Here is a 16,455-nt window from a genome sequence, read left to right on the forward strand (position 1 = left end):
GTTTACAAATTATTTTGCTTTAAAGTATATATAAGGTAACAACTGTGGTGAAAAACCGTATAGATGAGGCAAATTACTCCATACAAATATTTGAATGGATATTATTTTCCCTCACTTTTTATCTAGATTATGGCACAGTGTCACACGAATCAATAATTTAAATAATTTAGAGGACGTGTAATATTTTTAGGTAAATCTCGCTATCATCAATATCACTTGAACTCTTAGTGCGATATCAAGTAAGATATGTTCAGGGATTTTGATTATTTGAGTTTTAAAGAGAATATACGTTAGTACATATTTATTAATAGTATCTCTTAAAGATATCTGACTATCTAAAATATAATTTTGATTTATTTCAACATTCACATCAAAAATTTTGTTTAAAGCTCATTCTCACGTAGAAAGTGGTTTCATGCAATTATAAATATAAGTACGCTCATCACTGGCATACTGACTGAATTACTGTGTGACTGTAACACTGTATGATTTCTGTTTACATGTGCTTTCAGTGTTATAATTTCATTTCTCGTTCCTAACCTGTTCCTCCTAGCATTGCTGCCAAGAACGTGGTGCAAAGATAATAAGCTTGGAGGCAAAACATCATATTTCAACGAGGCCGTTAGATTCCGCAATTTTCAGTGATAAAGTAGCGAGCCGTGGCAAAGTATGCCACGTTTTGGCCGCGTATATATGTTTAACATAATGCAAGCTGTAGACATTCACTTGCTAATATGAATACATACTTATATTGACTACTGCTGTGTCAAATTTTGAGCGCTTATGATAGGATTAAATAGATTGCGAATAGAGGTTCAGGCACATTTGAATAATTGTAGCATGCTAACGTTTTTTCGCTCTCTATTCAAATGAGAATCTTCATACGGATCGCACTGACGATATGTTGCCATCGTGATTTATATTGAATCGTATCCACAGCCAAGAAAATAATTGAACTACCAGAGACAATAAATAGTGATGTTATAGTGATTTTATTTTTATCTTTTTGTATATATTTGCATAACATTAAAAGAAATCTATGTTTAAAAAAAATATTTAGTTTGTATTTGAATGAAAATGTTTGTTATATTCGTCATTTTCCAGCGGGTGTCTTAGGAACCTAACAATTATCAAGTTATAATATAGAATAAAATTATTAAATTTATTCTTATTTTCATGCTTTCTGCAAATGTGGTAGGACCAAAATTATACTTTCACTGTATGAAAACGATATATATATTTCTGACATTTTACCTTTTACAAATAATGTGTAGGAAACTAATTAGCTATATAGTTTGCGACAAAACACAAAACTTTGCATCCATTCAGTAAGGTATTTACATAAATGGTCATGAAATAAATTAGGACGTGTAAACGTAGAAACATTTTTTTTTAAATTACAAACCAAATATAATATGAAGGTGAAGAAATACTTTCAAAGAAGTTTTTTGTTGATGTTGTATAACTTATACTTTTGTTATTCAGATATTACACACAAAAGAATACACGTTTCTTTTTTTTTATCTGATTAAATTTAAACAATTCTAACCACATGATAATTTAGGCGCTTTGGTTCAAAATAGGTAAAGTACTAATGTTTTTAATTATTGTAAACTGCATGCCTTTATTTAGTGAAACATAAAACGAAAGTATTTGATTAATTTAAAAGAATAAGTAGTCTAGTAAAATATATGTTTTGTTTCTCTTGTAAAAATTACATAATGTTAAATTATATATATAAAAAGAAAAAGATCGTAAGTATTAAATTTTGATCTTGTGCTAAAATATTGGAGCATAATCTATTCTTGAGTTATAAAGAGTTCACTGCCTTGCGCTTAAAGGCGATACCGCGCTAGTAGCACCTGCGAGCGTCTCACTTATCATCCTTCCTAAGTCAAATACACACTTGACTAGGCGGGTTCCTTAAACATCTTCTATGGGCTGGAACAAATCCTTGAGAACGAGATTAGCAATGTGTGTGAGTATGTGAAAGATGGAAACATATGCTACCTACGATACTCTCACATAGCTGGTGCTAACTCAGAAGAAAACTTATGTGAGTCATGGTTAGTTTATATTTTAGAATCACGGTGCGTCCTTTTTCACAGTTGTTGATTGGTTTAAAGTAGTTAAATGTTTATTACTTGTCCAGTTTGGCATTGGTTGGGTGTGTCTTGTGTCACAGCTCACTTCTTTCAAGGCAAATTTTTATTGAGGAGGTGTAGAATCTGTTGCTTTATACGAGGTCTTCCGGGAACGATGCTTCAAACTGAATCCATATAGCTGTGACTCATTATAGAGCGAAGATTTATACAGCTTAGAAGTACCGGCATGATGGTTTTGTATATCAATAAAGATATAATTTAAATATATTTAATAAACAGAAGCAATGCTCGAAGCTAGTACGACTAAGGAAAAAAACTGGGGGCAGGAGAAAATGATTCATATATATGTTCTTATATACATCTATGTAAGTGTACAATTGTGTTTGTTACTCAAGTAACTCAAGTAAGACCTCCTTTATTTAATCAACCTTTTTTTTCAATTTTTATTTTTCTCTAATTGAATAGCATTTTTTTTCCGGATTTTTTTAAAATTGTATTTTAATTTTTTAAACACCACTGAACATCATGTATAGAGTCTAACATGATATCAAAATATTTGTAAGTAAAGTTGTAACTAGTAATAAAACTAATTATAAAGTAGTAAGAACAAACCCCTCCCTTTAAGAGGATTCCGGTTCTATTCCGTGTTGAACCCGGATTTTTCTCAATTGGAAAACGTGAAGGACGTTTTTTCGGATTTTTTTCGGGGTACTCCCGTTTTGCGAACCACTCCATTCCATCAATGCTCTGTTCTCATATAATCATCCCTTATTGCCTCTTGTCTCTAATAAGGAAATTTCGGGTAGGCCTATTCATTTCGTTGCAAGCTAGATTGCAATCCTTCAAGATATTACACTGTGTTCATATTTGGACTACAGTTGTTTGGACACGCCCCTTTACTCAAAGAATCACGTAGTGCCAATTAAGAAAAAAAAATTATCTCACTAATAACTAAGCCAATGAAAAAGCAAACTTTGGTAAAACTACCATAAGGGTTTGAATATTAGCATCACACCAAGCGAATTCGAGAAATTTCCGGATATCTGCTAATAACATTCATTTTTATGAGTAGTTGAGTCCTAATTTATCTCCATTGGCTGCTCGTCTACCAAAATCACTTACATGAACCGTCCAACTTACAAGAATAACGAAACTTTGACGACATAAGCAACCGCGTACGCAGAATTTCATTTCCTATTTGCCTTCATATTCTTTCCTTTTATTGATGGGAATGATAGATTTCGGTCGATGTTTTTAGAATATTTTTTTTACGGGGAGGGGTAATAAGTTCGCCCCTGCCACCCAGTTATCGTTGCAAACATAATGACTTTGTTGGTTTTTTTTTACAGTAAAGTGTGGGTATTGGAAAAATAAAATGTGAAATTTCGTTCAAACCTATAGTTAAGTGTTGGTTACATGTTTGCATAGAAATCCCGTAGACGTAAACCTTTTTTTATTACTGCATAACTTTGCATTGATTACTTAAAACTGGGTTAATATTGAAGGAGTAAGTAACTGTAGCAAAAATTCGTATTTTTATTTGTATAACATAAACGTGGCTGATTTCAGTTAAAGCCAAATTGATTATTTTCACTTTACGAAAGACCTTTCAGTTAAAACTTAATTCTGAAAACGCTTTCAAAATCAATGGTTGTGTGATAAATGTAAAAATTATTTCCCCTTTTTTTTCCGCTGTAACATTTTGATAGTTTTTTTATTTTTTAAAGTATTAAAAAATGTTATAGAATTCTAACGGAATAAGACCAAATATCTCATTACGAGATTTGAAGTAACATTCCTTGACTGAAAAGAAAAGAAGTGAATTTAACTTTTAACTAAACAGTTATAAAATCTTCGCAAACTTTCCCAATAATTCAGTGAGATATCAGATATCTATCCACAACGAATGTTAATTCGCTCGCCGATTCCATTCTCGTAATATCAGTTTTCCTGGAAGACATTTGCTACTTTAAAAGTTTATAAAAGGAAACTCTTTTTCAAGTATCTATTGGAAAGTCTTTTCTCTTCTTCCTTTCTTACGACGCTTGAATTGTTTGCACACAACTCTGAAATTTTCTTTTAGTAAATATGCTGAAATATTTTTAAATCAAAATAAGGTGTAAGACTACTATTATAATACCATGAAGTTTTTTAAGCATTCACGAATTCTTTAGCAACAGTATCTATGATAAGAGGAATTGAGATTTTTAAAATATATTTATACTTTCGGGGCCAATACAATTTTATTTTATTTATATCAATGAAAAAACCCCAAAAAAGGGAATATATAATTTTTTAATATATTTAACATTAGCCTTTTATATATATTAATTCATTTTCATATTGTAAGCCAAAATTTAATTCCTCGCTAGTAATTGTAATAAATCTAACTAAAATACATTATAGAATAATTTAGTTCACATTAATCTTGGTGAAATGCCTCTTTAATCACTGCCTGTAACAAGTGAAAGTATAAAGGATATAAATTTATATATTTTTTCAATAGAATATTATTAATGTTCAGAGCAAAATATTATAGTAAAATATAAAACAACTTATGGCCAAACTTATATTATAGAAGGTACGCACCTTTCATAAAAGTTATTAAATTACATTTTCTTTAAAGAAATTCACGGAAATATTTAAGACTAAACATCAAATAGGAGCAGCAATTTCTATTTATTTTTTATATGTTAATAATGATATGCATCTTTGACCAATACATTTTTAATTAATAAAGATTTTTTAGGTAATATTGCGCAATATGTCACTTCAATCGTTACTAAATAATTAAAGCTCCCTTAAAATAGATGTAAATTTGTGTTTTGAAAAGTTATACATTAATCTTTTTACAAGAAAATAAAGTTATTCTCAATTAGTTTTCAAAAGAAAAGATGATAAGTATAAACTTTGCATAAGTCTTGATTTCAACATATTTGCGTTTAGAAATAATTTGTTTTCAAAGTCCTCCAACATGTATAACGTATAATTTTTTTCATCCTTAAAGATGTTGGACGGAACATTGATAACGCCATCGTTTTCACGGACGTGAAAACTTAGAATCGAAGAAGTAACTTGTCCTTGGACATGGTCAAAAATGGGCATTCTCGCCCTACTGTATCTTTCACATTCCAAACAATAAAAGCATAGCTAGTGTCGCTAATTAAATATCCAGGTAACACGACGAGGAGAATGCAGGCCCGCTCACTAACTTATACATAGAGACGAGTACACACTTGTTGGGCGTAGCTGTTTCGCCCTTACAGCTTCCTGGTTTCTGTCAAAACAATAATAAATTTAAGTACCTAGACAGGTCTATAAGGCTTTATATAACTCCTCATGTTATGTGTTCTTAGAGCCTGCAAAGTGAGTTACAATAAGTATGTACGATAAAGTAAACATAGAAATATACCAGAAGGAATAATTGTTTAAGGATATTGCCGAAATATTGAATTTCTATTAATTTTCATCTGAGTTTGTATGCGAAACAAGAAAATATTAATTATTTGAAGAAGTGCGAGACACTAAGTGCTGTTTGAAGATACAAAATTTAAAAAAGAAAATCAAACACTTGAGCGAGTCTTGCAATACTAACCAAAGATGTTTAACATCTAACTTCGGTAACGAACTAATTCGTGTGTTCTCGTGTTGTAAATACACTTATGATACGAAACTCGCGCACAAAATTTAACGTACAATTCTTTAAAATAATTTCTTGACGCGAATCACACGTTATTTCCGCACCTGTCGCTAGAATTCGTTGCCAGAGCAGCTACGTCAGCCATCGAATCAATCGATTTGCAGAGCAAAATTTAAACTATAGAATAAAACAGCTCCGATAAAAGCAAAAAAGACTTGAAAACATACTTAAACTGGCTTTGGACCTGTAGCTAGTCAATATACCCGTAACGCTCCCTATTGTATTTCGCGGGAAACATTTGATACTATCTATTGTACAATGGCGCTACCTAGCGGATTTTACTGAACGAAGTACATTTTACCGCCACTAGGCCATATTAAGGAAACAGGCCATATTTGACGCAGGTACCTTAATAAAAAAGTATCGGTATCGAAAGAAAACTACTCGAAACCATAAAGTTTTGACATTTTTAGGCAAGAGTATCGGTATCTTATAAAACCATACCATACCATAAAATACAGATACGTTCGGGCAAAAGTATCGTAAACAAAAGTATCCGTTGCGATAAAAAAAATACTCGACACCATAAATAGTTGATAATCTTGGGCAAAAGTATCGGTGTCGTTATAAAGCTCCTCGATGCCATTAATCATTGATTCTCTTGGGCAAGAGTATCAGCATCGAAAGAAAACTACTCTTTGCCACGGAGTATTGGAACTCTTCACGTGTCGCTACAACCCCTCGAGACCGGAGGAGTTCCGGAGGAACAAACGGGTCGTTACCGCCCCGCTGGCAGACTTCCGGTCGCCGACCGGAAGCGGGGAATTAGGGGGGGGGTCGATTCCCGACCCTTCCCGCGCACTTCCGCCTCTCCGGAAGGCGCCTCGTCGGCAGCACCCCCGCACCCCCCTCCCTTAAGGCATCTCTTCATTAAGCCAATCGAGTCGTCTCGCTCAGTCGCGTCATCGCCCAGAAGCGAAAGGACTCTTGCAATTCGTCGCATAATTAGCGCACTTCTCTCGACCGGAGGCAATCTCGGACCTCGGTGGAGCCGTCCGAGCCAGCGGTCTTCGAACGCATTGCGGCTGGAAGAGAGGAAGCGAAGCGCCAACACCCTCTGACTTCCAGAAAAAAAATACTGTCTCCATCTTCAACTACTGATATAGCATCGGTTCTTAACTCAAGTTTTGATTACTGAAACCCTAACGGGCGAGAGAACTAAGTTTTATTGAGTTAGCGAGCCGATGAACCAGCACCAGATACCACTCAATGGTTCCGTCAAACTAAACGAGGTTTCAAATCATGTGATGCAGTTACATTTGTGGTAGTTGGTTACAAATTTAAAATATATTTATCTTATATTAAAATTTATTATTTGGATTTTTAAATTTGCTTACGCAATTATAAATATAATTTTTTTTGCCAGAAAAATAAATTAATATTTTAATTGTTTACACCTAAGTAATTTAAAAAGTAACAATAATATATTAATTATAAGTATATAATAAAACCATTATTTATAATATATAAATCTTATTTGTTTGGGATGCATATTATGATACATTAAAATATATGTTTTAAGACACTTCCACTGTGCCACAAAAAGATACCGTGTAATCAATTTACAAAAGAAAAAGAAAAACCCGCATATAAAATTGTACTTTTCTCTGCTACCACGCAAAAAGCAAATTTAAAGCCTGTCTAGTGAAAATTCTTCACAGTCTAAATAGTATTTTTCTTTCCTTTTCCTTTACTATTTTTTTAATTTTAGTTTTACCTAAGGTAAATACAAATAATATTAGTCGAATACATTTTCAGAACATTCTAAAACTTGAAAAAAAAATATACTTTTTCACGAATTTACATCACTCACCGTTAGGCTCAACTGGCTTGTACATAATAAAGCCTTTTAGGAAAGGATTCTTATTGGTCAACAACCGGAATACACGTGATTGGTTAACCATTTTTTCACAAATTCTTCTAAGGCGTGTCAGTTATCTACCAGAAGCAAATGCATGTATATGAAATTCAAGTCGTATTTGCTACATTAAATAAAATTAGCGAAAATATCGTGGGTTTATTTGTAAGGAAGAAAATTCAGATGATATTTTTATATAATTTAAAATATGTATCGCGATATCCATAAAACATTCCTTCAGGTGTAATTTTTTTAAATATATATATATATATATATATTTTGGGGCAAACGGAATACTAATGATTATCTGTGCATATCCCACGAGTCTGTAAAATATCGCACAGCCATAGTATCTCCAAAGTATACTCGGAAAACAAGACCACTGCAGTTTCTCTCCATGACTATCTACTCGACTTTCTCTTCGCCCTTTCTTGTCGTTCGCTTGAGCTCCCTAATCCAGCTTACATGTTCCCGGACCACCTCTTTTTTTCTACTGGCTCAGCGGGATTACAATAGCGGAAGGAGTTCGGGAAATTGGTACCGCCCTACGGGAAAAATAAATAAAATAAACCTGATTCGTTCCAAAATATTTTATTCATCTTTACAACGCTTTTGTGTGTTTCGTACATAAACTGAAGAATAACTAAGTCAATGTCAGACGCCTTGATGATCCCCTGTTTTTTATTTTTTTTTATTTTTCTTTGTGAAAGTAAAATTTAGGGCATGTTTTTGTGCTAATTAAAGAAAAGTATCACACTAAATACGCCCTGAATTTTTTTCTCAGACGAGTAGTATGGTTCTACATGCTTAGTTGATCATTATCAACACTAAAAGAGAGTCATGTTATGTCAGTTTCCTTTCAAATATTTAATAGTCGTGAAAATTATTTTTGTTTTAAATATGGTGTACTTTTTAGTCAAACCGTGATGCTGCACGAGCGAGTGGCCAACTTCGGATATGTTCGGAACTACTCGCCTGTTTGACTTTGTCTCAGTTAATATTGATCTTGCCGTGGTTCGTACAAGACATTTCAGTGTTACAAATTTGCTTAATGCAAAAAAATAAAACCTTTGTAATGCAAACATTATCTTAATCATCAGTTTTCGACAGTCATCAATGTCAAAAAATGTATGAATATAAAATTATACATGACAAACTTAACTAAAATTTTCAACTGGTAACATTTTAAGATTGCCAAACTCATATTTTTTTACGCCTTATCGACTGAAAGAAAATATTATATATTAGTTTAACGTATTAAGTTTATCTGGAATGTACTTACATTGAAATGTGAGAATTATGCACCTTTAAGCTCACACCTATTGTTCACAAACTAAATAATCATTAATATCAATCCTTAAACCAATTTTATCAAGCCAACAATTTAAACACTATTAATATACTTTTGAAAAATTACTTTTATTTAATAAATTAATAACAATCCTGAAGAAATTGTAATTTACATTTAAATAATTACATAATTTAATGTGAAGCGTATAAGGTCAGAAATCTGCTTCCCCTTGGTTATACAGTAATATATATATTTATTGGTAATATTTTCACAAATATTTGCTATTCACTAAGCTTAATATATTGTAATAATTCACACAATAACCTTCTTTTCGGTTGGCTCATCTTCAGTGTTATCTGGTTCTAAGAATGGTTGAAACGTTTTGTCGTACCTGAAAAAAAAGGACAATGAGGTTTTTTTTTAAAGAAAGTCTACCTATTATAGTTGTTACAGTGGTGATAATTCAGAGAAATGTTTGTAAAATTATTCGTTTCATGGTCCAAAGACCCCGAAACCACCGTTAGGTCCAGAATTTGTATAGACCTATATCAAATTTTTATTGATATGATAGCTTCCGTAATTTTACATAATCACCTCCCAACTGAACATAAAACTTAATGGAAAATCATGGTTGAGTTCGTTTGAGTATAGGTAAAATCCGACCAAAACCGTATAAATGGGGAATTTTTTTTTGATTAAAAAAATCACTTTAGACTTATTATTATGAAAAATATTGCATCCGTATGAAGTAACTACATTACGGTAGAGTAATATCAAAAATATTTCCCGCAAATTTTTTGAAATGACCATCCTTATCTCAAAGGTTTGAAACAACCGGTGATCAGGACGGAACAAGACAAAAAGAATCATAACCGCCTTAGTAGGCAATACATAACATTCATTGTATACCATATAAATATTATTTTAAACTTTTGCCTGAAAACATGTTTGCAAACAATTGCTGCAAAACCGATATATATATATAGGCCCTATATAAATTATAATTGCCGTACCATGTACAGTATAAAGACTTTTTTTTTGTTCTAAGAATTCTAAATATTATCTTTCTTTCTGAGATATTTTTTTTTAACCATTAGGCTACTGCAAAGGGTGGAAGAAAAGTTATAAAAGTATAAAAATTCCGTAATTCCCTCATTAGGTTATTAGCTTACTATTTATTCTGCAACAATTGATTGCATGTCTTCTAAATATAATCTAAGACTTTCGCTTGAAAGCCATAGTTCGTAGGACAACCCATTACTCAAGGAATTGAAATAGAAAACATACAAATTTTGTGCCATGCGTTCTATTTTATACGTTTTTATTTATTTTAATTAATCTAAATACTATCTAAACCTTGTCCAACGTAAAGTTTTATACTACCAATAATTACTGCAATGGGTGGAAAGAGCAAAATCATAACCCATTCAGTAGGTAAAATATCAAATCCTTTATAATGTATTGTAATAGTCCAAAAAGTGATATAGAATTATGACAGCAATAAATTCAAATTGATAAGAAATAATACTGCAAGGGGTTGAAAAAACAGTGGTAGGATTAAAATAAATTCTAAACTTCCTAACAACGTACACAATCGAATTCGTACAAACGTATTGACAAAAAATTCTAAACATATCTTACACTATGTTCAAAACAAATTATTATACTATTAATTATATGTGCAAGGGATGAAATATAGTGTTAGAATGTTAACAAAATTCATAACTAGCTTAGTAAGAATTGTATGAAGTTCGATTTACTCGTTATTTATTCAAGGCTGGATGCGTACACTTAAAAACATGCAAAAAAATTTTTTTGCATGGAATATAAGAAAATGGTTTATCGCAAACATATAGGATGTTATCCACCTTAAATTCTGAAAATGTTTCAGAAGTTACTATATGTTAACAGAACTTTCATAACAAATAGTTTCTTCAAAGTCCACCTGAACCTGTAGACTTAGCCGTACGGGATAGTTTTTACTTAATTTTTTGACGTGACAACGTCTAATAAATCGATGAACGCCGGCTGCACGCAAGAAAAAGTGTCCCGTTACGTACATTGTTCCGTTGCGCTATGTCCCGTTAAGCTCATTGTTCCGTTACACTGTGTCCCGTTACGCTCATTTTACGCTTGCGCCGCACCGACAGAAGTGAAAACTTAAAACTTTGTTTATAAATGTGTAATATGAAATAATTTCTATGTAAAATGTACGTAAGAAAATGAATCTGATTACTAGTATAATTTCAAGTATTTATTCTTTTATTACTAAAAAATGTAGCATCTGTCGGCGAGTGCAGTAATAAAATGTTATGTTAGATATTTGATTACACATTATTTATATGAAAACTTGTTCATAATTATTATATTTTAACTTTGTAGCTTAGCGCCAGTTTTTAAAATTAATTACAAGTCATCTACACGTGAACTGTTTCGTCGACTGTTTATAAAGTGAAGTGAAAGGTCAATGTGTTTTTCATTGCTTATTACAACAACAAATTCGGCAATAAAGGTTAATTATATTATTCTTGCATTTTAAAAATCTGATTACTAGTATAATTTCATGTATTTATTCTTTTATTATTATAATAAAAATGATTCAATTTTATTCATAAAAGTATGCAATCATTTCATCGATGTTTTGTTATGACGTTGTCACGTTAAACTATCGTCCGTAAACCAACTTTACAGACAACCAATTTTTTTTTATAAATGAAGCTGGTTTATAGGAATTTTCGTGAACAACTGTACCTATGCATAAACCGCAGGACATTTTTAAAACTCGTAATGTTGTAATACAATCAAATTTATAATAAGTACCAATGATAAAACTTAAATTCATCAGGTAGTTGAAATGTTTACTGAAGTTTATATGGGTTAGTGAATAATTTTATTGTGTTTTAAATATTAATTAAAAGTTATTAACTGGAAAATAAAATAAAAAAATATTAGGAGTTTTCAATTTGTTAAGAATAGGAAAAAGCTCTCAAATATTATGTTACTTTAAATCTCGGTGCGTATTAGGAGATTCAAAAATTAATAGCAGATAATACGACAAAAAATATATTATAACACAGGAAGAAAAAAATTTAGTCCTCTTGCAAGTTTACTGGTATTATAGCCAGTTAATTATAAAGAATATTTTTCAGTTCTGTAAATTCACTAAAATTGACATTTACAATATTAGCTTTTATATTTATATTGTTTTCAAATGTGACATTAATAAGGGGTCGAAAAAAACTTTATTTTTTGAAGTCTTTATATTCAACAGAACATAGTGGTATACAGTTTCAGTGATTCCTTGATGTATTTTGCCTTTTAATATAACATGGGTAACGATACATTGAAGAACAAAAACTATTCAAAAACTGAAAAACTCTCTTTGATTTTGGTTGCACGAAATTCCTTATTAAATATTTAATAATTTGTCTAATAGTAAGCTGGAAGATTATATTCCTACATCTCCAGTATGTAGTGGCTACAAAGTTAAATGTTACTACTAACATAAAGGAAATTATTAAGCGAATGATATAACTTAATAGATTATAATGCATAGGAATGGCCATATATGCTACAGGATTCGTATTCCAACCTAACTAACACAATGTTTTTTTTTAAGATGGTAACTTTTTCTTTTGGCAAAAATGCAATTTTATTGGATTCATTTAATTTAAATAACATATGTTATAAATTACTTATATGTCTACAGCTCTATCAGAAATAACTGTTAATAAACCTTGGTATCTGAAAAAAAAAAACTGTAACGGAACAGTATTTAAAAGGATATATTTTGGAGACGCTAGCGTAAGAACGTAAGGGCAGCACGAAAGAGTGGACGAAGACTTAGGTGGGAACGTGACCGACCTGCCGTAGATGGAGATGTTGTAGTAGATGCCGTGGTCGTCCTGCGACGTGAAGTAGAGCGTGATGTACTTGAAGCCCAGGCCGCCGTTCATGACCTGGAACTTGGAGGTGTAGCCGTCCTCGCCGGCGTACACCCAGCGGAAGTGGTCGATGGTGGCGTTGGTCCGGAAGCCGAGCGCGTAGCCCTGGTAGCTGCCCTTCTCGCCAGCCCTCCTCACGGCCGTAGAGTACAGGAGCACGTCCTGGGCCTGGCGGACGCCCGCCGAGCCGCGGAGGCCCATCTCGACGACGGGGACGCGCGCGCGGTGTTGCGGGGCGGACCACGACCTCGCGGCGGCGGCTCCTGCTCCTGCAAGACCCGGGCCGGCTGCAGGGTTCCCTTCTGGCCACCGGGAGCCTCAGGTACCCTCCATCTGATAATACGGGCTTCCCTAGCCCTATGACGTGCTGACGTTCTGAGCGACGAGAACTGCTCCGGTTACCAGCCTGGTCAGCTGGAAGAGGTTGGGTAGGCATCCACCGGACCGCGGGTTCGCTGGGTGATTGAGGAGTCCCAGTGTGAGAGCGAGAGACTGGGGTAGGCGCCAGAAGTGATGACAACTCCAAAGGGCTAAGGGAGCATCCAAATTTCTGGTCAGCTGAGTGTGGTAGGGGGCTGGATGTGGTGCACATGCTGGGATGGGTAGCCTCAGCCCCTGTGTATAGCTAACGGCTCTAACGCCCCTCCTGGTTGCGTATGCGGCGTATCCGCATCCATGCCCATGGGGGCCCCAGCCTTAAAATCCTGTTAGGCATGAAGGCTGGGTTATCAAATAGGAGGAGAGATCCTCAAAACTTGGTGGACCGATGGTGTTCCAACAGAAAAGTTTTGAAAAATTTACCAGATTTTTTAGTTGTGTAGACGCCCTTTCCTTCAGTACAAAACTTAATTTAAAATTAATTTTTGGTCAGTCAAATCTTCAAATACAATTGTATATTAAGGATTCTTTAATCGAGGAAAAATATTTAAAAAACAAATATTAGAGGAAATGGAGTAAATTACATAATAACAAAACTGGTAACCTCTGAAGTTTAGTAGGGTTTTTTTTCCATACATATCCTGTTACCATTCACCAATATATTATACTTTTAACATGTAAATGTACATATAGGCCTAAATAAAATTACAATATGCATTTATTCTGGAAAATTAGTTCATAAGTAATTTTATTTTTTAACATTAAATGTCAAAATCATAGTTGATATTTTTAATTTCTTGTAAGTTATTTTATTTTGGACCCTTGACATCTAGATTCTGATTCGAGTGGTACATTCGAAATAATTTTGGGATTCCAATTTGAGATTTGGATTCAAGAAGATTAGGATTCTACCCATTACTAATTACAATATTAAATTTGTCAGATTTATGCATCATGAAACAAAATAACACGATTAACAATTTAGCTATTTACCGATATTAAGGTTTATTGACTTAATATCAAGATACAAATAACTTAGTCCAAATATTACTTCCAGTTTAAGATATTATTAGTTATAGATACCTCCGTCTTTTATAAGTAACCGAAATTAAAAATACCCCGAAATTTTACTTCAGGAGTCATTTTATCCAGAGCATCTTTTACCCTTCTAGGGGAAAAATATTTTTACCCTGTGCTCCTTTTGCTTGATCAATTTTTGGGTTTCAGTGCTCATAGTATTTATATTAATACCTGACATAATTCGAATTTACAAGCATCAGAATCGGCCTCCAGGTAGTTCTGACTCCACTGTTATTCCGGTGGTCCCGTCACCACAAGCCACGAAGAAATATCGTTCAACATTAAAATCTTATGTTACTTTTCTTAGTGACTGAAATTCCTTATCCCCCGACAGCGCGTCACAACAGCCGAATAAGCCTGGAGACAATCGTGGTCGCAGTCGTTACACGCGCATCGTAACCTTCGTTTAGCAAATACCCGCAGCAATTCGCTTCTTGCTCTTGTGGTGTTAGACTGTTTATTGCTTCCGAAGACGTTATTTATTGGAATTTTCTGTTGTTTATTAATTATATAAAATAAAAAAATTACGATAAAAATACACGAAAAAAACATACAGAAAATAACAACAGAACGATCAAAACTTAACATATAGAAAGACAATAGAAAATAATAACTAATTAGGTGGTGTATCTTGATTTTTTAAAAAATATGAAATGAGATTTAGAGCAATGTTTACTTCCTGTATAATACCCAGTCGTAGTTCAAGTTATTATAATAATTAATCAAGCCTATATTTAAAGGAAAAAAACTACCAAACTGGAGTGAGGTGGCACTGCTGCAATTACTAGACGCGAATTCCAGATGATTCGAAATTAAGAAAAAATGATTTCAATTTTTTGTTGTTTCTGTAAATTACTACAGGCAAATGCACGGATGTTTTCATATTGTGTGCCATGGCCGATTCCATTGTCGGTTTCCTTGAGCTGTGTGGTTGAGTTTATCAGGCTCTGATGACCTCGCTGTCAACGAAACATTTAGCCAGAGTGTAAAATATTCACTTTAAAAATTAGGTTGTTAACTACTGAGTACCTTGCACCAACAAAAATTATAATTTACTGTAAAATACATAGTGTTGAAAGAATAGCAAAAATTTATTCAGAATAATATATCGTACGACAGCGCATTTAAAGACATGTGTAGGAAGCAGATTGCAAAATACAACTGACTTCTGTCTTCCTCGTGAGTTTGAGTGGTACCTGTGTGTGCGCAGAACAAGAAACATATTTCAACTTGAAACACATAACTATAGTTATTATTGCATTTATCAAATACTGTTTCAAGATAATACTTTTAAAATATTGTAGTTCTTACGAAAAATAGCGCATTTATTTATATTTTAATTGATTTTTCAGAGAAATAATTATTTTTAAACCATAGAAAAGATAATCGAATACTCAACAACTGGACTTTGCTTTGTTTTTTTTATGCTTATTAATGTTCGCAGTTAAAACAGAAAAGCTATCCAAAGAATGGTTTACCAATAACTTTAACTACTGGAGGTACTGAAACAACACAAAGTATAAATGCCCGGATAAGAATATAAATCCAGAGTTACTGTGAACACTATTTTGTAGTGATACGGTAATTTTGATGTAAATGTAAAAATTCACAAATATCTTAACATTTTCATGAATATTTTTGTTCAGTTAGAAAAAAATTTACTGTGTGCTTGTATAACTGAGATACTCCTATTCAAATCGTTGCTCAACATTAACACTTCACCTACCTGGAAATTCAGCAAGAAAAGTGGAAGTAAAGCAAACTGCTACCGATAGAGCAACAAACATTAAGTTCACTACTGCCATGTTGTAAATATAACAGAAAAATTTAATTTGTAGACTGTCACCGTTACAACTGGTGAAGCACCCACTAATGGCCCCTCTTAGCTTAGGAGATAAGTTATAAGCAGTTTTATCGCTGAGGTATTTATCAGCAAATCGTAATCATGACCGCCAAATATTTTTCCCAACAAAAACACTTAATTTATATTTGAGGTTCTCTCATACCACTGACGATTAAAGTTTCAATTTATTTCGTATATAAATGAAATTATTATTTTCAATTCTTGAATATCACTCTATGGAAATTATGTTGGTGCA

General features: G+C 33.0%; 1 protein-coding gene across 1 annotated transcript; it reads right to left on the reverse strand.

Annotated features, from left to right (window-relative positions):
- Positions 1-8,238: 8,238 nt before the first annotated feature.
- LOC134529378 (uncharacterized) lies at positions 8,239-16,225 on the reverse strand. Its single transcript, XM_063363378.1, has 3 exons — positions 16,083-16,225; positions 12,819-13,167; positions 8,239-9,345 (listed from the first exon to the last, which is right to left on the reverse strand). The coding sequence occupies exons 1-3, from the start codon at positions 16,159-16,161 to the stop codon at positions 9,267-9,269; spliced, it is 507 nt and encodes a 168-aa protein (XP_063219448.1). The 5' UTR covers positions 16,162-16,225; the 3' UTR covers positions 8,239-9,266.
- Between the last annotated feature and the right edge of the window lie 230 nt (positions 16,226-16,455).

This window comes from Bacillus rossius, chromosome 1 (genome assembly GCF_032445375.1).
Source record: "Bacillus rossius redtenbacheri isolate Brsri chromosome 1, Brsri_v3, whole genome shotgun sequence".
Classification (NCBI taxonomy): Eukaryota; Metazoa; Arthropoda; class Insecta; order Phasmatodea; family Bacillidae; genus Bacillus; species Bacillus rossius.